This window comes from Trachymyrmex septentrionalis, unplaced genomic scaffold (genome assembly GCF_001594115.1).
Source record: "Trachymyrmex septentrionalis isolate Tsep2-gDNA-1 unplaced genomic scaffold, Tsep1.0 scaffold56, whole genome shotgun sequence".
In the NCBI taxonomy this organism is placed as follows: Eukaryota; Metazoa; Arthropoda; class Insecta; order Hymenoptera; family Formicidae; genus Trachymyrmex; species Trachymyrmex septentrionalis.
The window spans coordinates 1,229,889-1,238,048 of NW_017305735.1; the positions used below are offsets into that span (position 1 = coordinate 1,229,889).

General features: G+C 30.2%; 1 protein-coding gene across 1 annotated transcript; it reads right to left on the bottom strand.

Moving 5' to 3' along the window:
• Positions 1-335: 335 nt before the first annotated feature.
• Positions 336-4,212, bottom strand: LOC108752127 (vacuolar protein-sorting-associated protein 36). Its single transcript, XM_018492763.1, has 7 exons — positions 4,117-4,212; positions 3,189-3,384; positions 2,725-3,080; positions 2,494-2,658; positions 2,208-2,423; positions 1,927-2,128; positions 336-750 (listed from the first exon to the last, which is right to left on the bottom strand). Exons 1-6 carry the CDS (start codon positions 4,210-4,212, stop codon positions 1,949-1,951), a joined length of 1,209 nt encoding a protein of 402 aa, XP_018348265.1. The 3' UTR covers positions 336-750; positions 1,927-1,948.
• Between the last annotated feature and the right edge of the window lie 3,948 nt (positions 4,213-8,160).

Here is an 8,160-nt window from a genome sequence, read left to right on the forward strand (position 1 = left end):
GGTTGATTTCCGAACGTTTTTGATGAAACGAAATGGCGATGAAGTAGGTGAGCAAGACTAGGAAGCTGGTATATCCGGAGGGTTCACGTGACACCGATCCGTCCCCGCATCCGTTCTGGGTACAGTCCGTTGTATAGGTCATGAGGAGAGCCCCGGATTGATAAGAGTAAAACTTGCGTTCGTAAACACTCCAAACTGAGGCTTTTTTGGTTTGCGACGTCGAAGTCGGAATCTAAATTTCATGATTGATCCTAATTGATCTTATCCAAACATTCTCTTTGTTTTTTCCATTGATATCCACTTAATTTCTAAAATTGATGGCTGCAATGCGCGCGAGGAAATTTGCTTGCGTTGATTCTGGTCTAATTCTTTGTTCCGTTGATCGCCTTACGTTTCCTCAGAAATATAAAAGTGCGTCCAGACTATCGAGCCGAAACTTCAGCATTTCGATAAACATTTGTTAGTGGCTCAGCAAAAAACGAAAGTTAGCTGAAATGCTCACGGCTTTTTATTTTTGAGAAAATAGCAATATATTTTGTACATCACGCAACATAATTGCTTGACAGCATTAGACAGAGGGGAGCATCTCAAATGACGAGAGGATGTAAGAGAAGTGGCGCGGGAACCACGCCACATACCATCTTGTTGCTCAGAATTTTCACGGGAATAGGCATGCGTTCGGGGCCATTTTTTGAAAATTGCGAATTGAGACGTTGAGCCACGAAAGTCAAGTACACTTCGGAAAATATCCTGTATTAAGAAGAAAATAATTAAAACAAGTTTATGAAAGTTTGTTCTAAAAATTAAACTTTGGATGTTCAAAATTGCAATTCGTCCATATTTCAATAGAAAGCTCTTTTTAATACATTTCAATGTTTTTGATTATGATTTTTTCAGATCGTGTATTTATTTAATGTTTGAAAAGAGTACCCTATTTGCGAAAGAAAAACATATAGAGAGAAGGATTAACAAATTTGAAAAGAGAGATCGCAAATTTTGATCAAAATATATCGAGCTTGATACACGATGCAATTCTTATTTAACTGAGCAGTTTTCATTAATGTTGACTCTGATGATGTTTTGACATATAAACTAAACTAGTGTTGGCAAATAGAAATTCTCAATTTTATTGAAAACTTTCAATTATATTGGATTTTATATTTAATATTTTGATTCTTCTACGATTAATTTAAGTTTCTTATAAAATGTTACAACATTTTTTTGTATCTTACGTATTTTTCAAAGTATTTACCTAAAGCAATTAAAATAGAACACTCTGTATAATTATATATGATTAGTATAGATATCTTACTTACAAATTTGCGTAGGAAAATAATTATTAATAGAGGCAAAATGTTCAAAAAGCATTATATATTTATAATTTCTATAAAGAAGTAAATAGTATATTTACTCTACCGAAGTAAATATGCTTAAAAATAAGTATTATTTATATTTTACAAAATAAATTTTAATAGCATTTAATTTAATGCAACTTGAATGTATAAACACTTGAAAAAATGTAACAATTTAAAACATTGATATATAATATTGAAATATGATTGTTGCATAATAGCTAACATTAGTTCGAAATAAGAATAATACATTTTAATTACAGTACAGTCTATTTGTTCCGAAATTATTAATGATATTGGTTTTCTTTATATCTTTATCAAATTTTATACAAAATAATTAGAGGAAATAATTAAAGAAATCATACTATGTAAAAACCATATAATTCCATTTAAAAAAGTGGAGATGACCGATCCCCATATCTTTTTAGTGCTTCCTAGAAAAAAAAAAATAACGTAATCAAAATACGTTCCCTGTTCCACTTTCATCTGAATGAAATATTTTTTCGTACTATTAATAATTTCGAAGAAAATTGATTGTATTGATTAAAATACACTATACTATAAAGGTACTAGCCTGTATTTGTAATAACTTTAAACTATTCACTAGATATTTCTTCTAAAAATAGATTAGGATAGAATCTCAGAGCTTCTATCGAATCGTCCCTACAGGCTTTGCCATATTTCTCCGTAACCAGCAATCGTTCACGTGCTAATAACATTGATATTCCCTCCGATTGTGCAAGATCCTCGGCCGTCATAGATTTTTTTTCTTTTAACTAAGAATTTGATAAGAGATACAATGAAAAAGTTAAATAATGTTTATTATATAGATTTATCATGTTATTCAGTGCTTACCAATTCTGTTATACGATCAACGACAGCATTATCATTGTGAGAACAAATTTGAAGAACCATAACACCGCTATCAAAACTTCTTAACACAATCGGTAAACCTAAAGGCGCTAATTGTCTACTGGCATGTAATAAATCTTCAGGAGATAAAAGTTCCAAACCTCTCGCTCTGTTTACTCGACAATAAACATCTGTGAGTGTCATCATGCCACCTACTTCCTAAAATTAGATATATTTAAAATATTTTTAGTTACTCTCTACACATTCGGTAAGTATATAAACTGCTAACCTTTATTGGCTCTTCCAAAATACATGCAAGTTGCTTTGCTAATTGTTTAAAGTACTCATTGCTACTCTTGTAAGCATCTCTTGTTACTGGATCGTCGATACCTAAGCTCATTAAGTAAGCCTTAAACCTGACAGTTTCATCCTCCGTTATATCTCCTTGTCTTGCCTGCAATAAAATTCTGCATTAAGAATCTTAATCCGTCAGTTTTGGGAAAGAATTATTAATAATTACCCTTATTTTAACTGAAATGGTCTTTGAGATAGCCACCATGTCTTTAGCCATATCCATAAGTTTTGTAAGATCTTGGAATGCCAATGATATATTTTCGTCAGTTTCTTTCTGTTTTTCTTGTAGACTTCTCTCAATGCCTATAATACCCGTTCGTGTTTTTATGTGAGGTAATAGTTTTGTATTTCTCTGATTATCATTCACATTGGATACAATTAATTCAGCTTCAGAAATAAACTCCCACATTCGTCTCATAATTGTATCAGACAATTGCGTTATAAAATTTGGGTCTAGACCTTCTTTAAATGATAATTTAACATAATTATACAAACTATTATCTGCTGGACCAGGCATCTTATCTAAAAATATGTAAGTCGTTACAGTCAAATAATTTATAAAATAATTTCCATTCACAAACACACACACACACTCACAAAATTTTATTTATATTATAGTTAAAGTCTTACCAATAGCAGGTTCAGAGAGATGCAATACAATCTTTTTACTACGCCCAAAGGAAAATGGTCTAGGATTTTCTTCTTCGAAGAAAATGATATGTCTAAGTGACAATGACAAACAAGTATTACCTCGTTGTACATCACCAGGTCTGCCCCAAAGTATTCTGTGACTAGTTAGAATTAATTCTCCATTTTCAAAATTTGTCTATCAAAATAAAAGTTATTTTAGTATCAATATTTTTACATATATGACTTAAATGTAGAATAATTAATTGGTCCTGATAAGCAAAATATTAGCAGAATGTCGCCAGACTGACAACAGATTTGATTACAGAACATTTTGGCAGGCTGATATTAATTGCGTTTGCATTTAACTTATATTCCACTGACAGTCTCATGTAATCAGGCAGTAGATTAGCAGTAAAAACGAAGAAGAACCTGCTGATAACAGATGACAGATTGATAGCAGAAACTATGTAGATCCGCATAATGCAATCTAATAGCAGATTAGCAACAGAAATTAAGCAGACTGCTACTTTGTAGCAATGGATGTTTTCCAACAATATACATGGATGACAACTGTTAACACTGTATTCTACATAAAGTATTTCAACTATGACAGTGTTACAGAGTAGATTCTACTCGATTTCTGCTGCAAATTTACCATCAGGTTATCAGTAGATTCTATTTAGATTCTATTACTGCTGATACAGAACGTAAACAGATTCTATCCAATTTCTAGCGATATTTGTTGCTATTCTTGTGCGTTATATAGATTTCGTATGAAATTTATTTTCCTCCTACCATCAAAAATTGATAGCTTAAAATTTGTTTCTGCAAGTTTAGCTATCTTGGATGAGAAATAAACACACATCTTCCGCAAATTATTGTGCGAAATTGATCATTTCATCCGCAGTAGTTTTTATAGTATTATTACCTTTGTATCACCATCATAGAGACGCACAACCATATCGCATCTCACATAAATTTCGTTTGGCATAAAGCGAGAATCAGCATACTCAAATCTATTCATTGTTGCTTATCGCGAACAATCGCGAACTGTCAAACGCTATCAAAATGAAGAACCATAACAGAGAGAAACCTAAGAGCGGCCATTTCGGCTTTTTGTATGACGCTCTTTACACTAGCGACACCAACATCAATTTTATTAGAATAATACGAATTACGTATCACAGTATCAATACTGTTGATAATTATCGTAGTTTCGAAAAATTAATATAGTGTGAGTACACAAACTGCGTGGATATAAAGGTAATATGCATATATTTAATATATATATATGTATATATATATATATTTAAGTAAATGTAAATATATATATATATGTAATAATAAAAAGCCATTGTTACAATTGAAATAAGATATTCATCCCAGTGAAGAATGATAATGGAATCGATATCGAATCGATGTCGATTCGACATCGAAATTATCAAATCGATGTCGATTCGATATCAATTTCATTGTCATTTCTCACCTGGGATGAACTGTGCGCGCGTATAACGAATCTAAGAAATAAATCAAAAACCGTGCAATAAAACTTTTATCGGAGACTATTAAAAATATAAAGAATATATTATTCTACTTATTTCGTAAAATGCGTTAATATTTCGAAATTTCGACAGTGAAACGGTTGGTGCGTGGCCTTGGAGTTGTTTTGAACGCGGTAGGAAGGACGGACGGCGTGTCATGTTTACGAGCAGTCACTGCGCAGTCATTCCTTTACCGAGAGTCGTACAGGTAGGTAACCGTGTTGAGTGTCGTTTTTCTCTATATTTCTTTTTGAAATACAATTATGAAAATACTCACAACTTACGATTACTAGTTCGTACGATTAATTTTTCATAAAAGGATGACACACAATCGTGTATCATGGAACAGATATCTCGTATGATTCATTCATTTGCAATTAAAATGCGATTGAAAACAGAATTTATTATTATTTCGCAATATTTTAGATATTTCATGTGTACTCACATGTGTGAGTATAAAAATGAGATTCTTATTGTTAGATATTTCAAATTGTAGCTTTTTATCACTTTGAATCGTATAATTCTGTCATTTTCGTGTTACTCCGCATTCTTAACGGGAAAAGTAACAGATAAATTATATTTAAATTACATGTTTCTAAATGTATGTGCATGTTATTTAGTATTTATACATATTATTCTATTTAGTCGAAATTGTTTCATAATTTAAAATAAATTTTGCATTTATCTTTATTTATAAAGGATGTATGACATATTATTAATCTTTAATTGTAAATCAAAAAACAGCAATAAAAATTGAGATATAATGTTGGGATGTTAAAAGCATTTTACGTGAACAATTATATAAGAAAAACTACGCTAAAAACCTTTTTTTACTTCTTGCTTTTTGTCAGCACATTTAAAATTGACGTAAATATATATATATATATATATATATATATATATATATATATATAAAATATACATAAAATGAACGTCATATGTTTCTCGATATCAATATAATTATGATATTACATTAAACGACTCACGCTGCTAAAACTAGATATAAGAAATTATTAATCGGAGAACATAAAAAGTGTAAAGATTTTATTATTTTACTTCGTAATACGCGTTAAATTTCGATAGACAATTGGCGCGCGGAGTGGGGATGGCACAGGGTGGCAAGGGATGGCAAGGGATGGCAAGGGGTAGCACGGAGCGGCGCGTCATGTTTATGCGTAGTTATGTTTATGCTCAGTCATTCTCTTACCGAAATTCCTACAAGCAGATAGTTGTGTCGCGTGCGGCTCTTTTTCACATTATTTTTTGAAATCTTGTTGCAAAAAATGCCAAATATAATACGTAACATTGTACTTTATAAATAATTAAACACTTGATACTAGTAATCGTATTATGTGAATATTCATAAGACAATATTTCGTATCATATTTAGCATTTTTGCGATTATTATATGTTTCAAAAGAAATGTGAAGAAGAGCGACACGCGATACGGCTATTTGTCTGTACGAACGGTATTACACGAGTCATAAAAAAGCAATGTTATAATATGAATCATGCAAGTAACACAATTCCTGTTTTTACAATTATAATATAGTTTATCAAACACACGTCTGCAATTCGTTATCATTGCGAAATAAATTCAGAGCAGATAAAAAAGTTGAATCTTTTATTTATAGATGATGTCTGTAAGATATAATTAGAGTCAATGAAATGGGCTAAAGATTAATAAAAAAGAAAAATGTTTCTTTTATTATCAATAAATAGTTCCAAAGTTACGTTTAATTTTTAATCGTATAACGAAAGGTGCACAAAAATAAAAAATTTATTAATTAAAAATTAAACGTAACTCTTTGGAACTATTTATCGATAATAAAAGAAACATTTTTCTTTTTTATTAATCTTTAGCCCATTTCATTGACTCTAATTATATATCTTACAGACATCATCTATAAATAAAAGATTCAACTTTTTTATCTGCTCTGAATTTATTTCGCAATGATAACGAATTGCAGACGTGTGTTTGATATTTGTTTCCAAAAGTTAACCGATTGAATAGTAATTGCATAGTAATATAGATAATAGCTATATTACATTTTTCAGATTATCTTCCCTCTCACGGGTACACCTTGACGTGGTGGGAGGGCTCAGTACCCAAAGGATATTTACACAAAAAGAACGGTTTTCTCAAGTTTTCTAAAAATTTTCAGATCTATCTGAGTGATATATCTAGATAAATTTTTAGATATTGAGTAAAATCATTCTCTTCGTGTAAAAATCCAACGGGGAAGCTAACGTACCCTCGTCGCCGATTTACTTGGAAATGAACGAACCGCAGTCGGTTCGTCGCGTCGCGCGTTTGCTTCGGGAGTGCCGTTCAAGTTATCGGACGCAAGTTATAGTCCGCGTGCGATTATAGTGCATTATTCGCGAGTGTTTTACGCGAGTGTCCTGTGCTAGGAGGATGTCAACCTATTCTGAGAGGAAGAAGAGGTCTGGGAGAGACATCAGGCACCGGTGGAGCAACTTTGCGGTAAATATTATTCTTGTATAAAATTAATCTTTTTTACTTATTTTTAAATTATTTTATTTTACAATGATTTAAAAATAATAATTAGAAAAAAAGAGTATTACTTAAAGATTTGAAATTTTATACGAATTTATTCCTATTAAGATTTCCTTTAGGAAATGTATAATTATTTTCATAAATATCTAATTCAATGGTGTCAATAAAAAGTCTGATGTTTATAAAAATTATATTTTTAAAACTACGTAATTATTTTTGAGAAATTAATTCTGCATGTTTATATAATAATTATTTTTTTGAATAATGATTGATTTTTGCTTTGTTTAATGCGTTGTTAATTTGGCTTTTACGTTTATTTATTACAGAATCAGCGTAGCCACGTTGCAGATAACTCCACTGTTGCGCATCTGGTTGGTGAGTAATGAATTAATTACGTTTTTATTGAGGTAATGAATGTATGATAATTTCATTAGTATACCATATATCTAGATGCATAATTGCATAAATTTAATAATAATATACGGATAAGTATATGTATAGTCTTCCATACATTCATTGCCTTAAAATGGATAAGTTAGAACAGATTAGGGTAAACTTAATTCTAGATATTTCTTATTATTGAATTTATTATGCATACGATTTTGATTTAGTGTATAAGTACACTCGTATACATATACATTGTATACAAAGATGGAATTTTTCGAATAATTGAAAATATCATAATAGAATATTATTAATAATTATATTAATTAATAAATAAAATTGTGCTCAATATTAAAAAATTAAATAGATCAACATTTATTGAACTTTTGTGCTTATTATTTAGAAATATATATAATATATATATATAATAATTTCTTGAAAACATAACGATAAAGAAAATAAAGAAATATAAAGATAAAAAAAGATAAAGAAAATATAAGAGATTAAATTAAAGTAAAAAATGTTA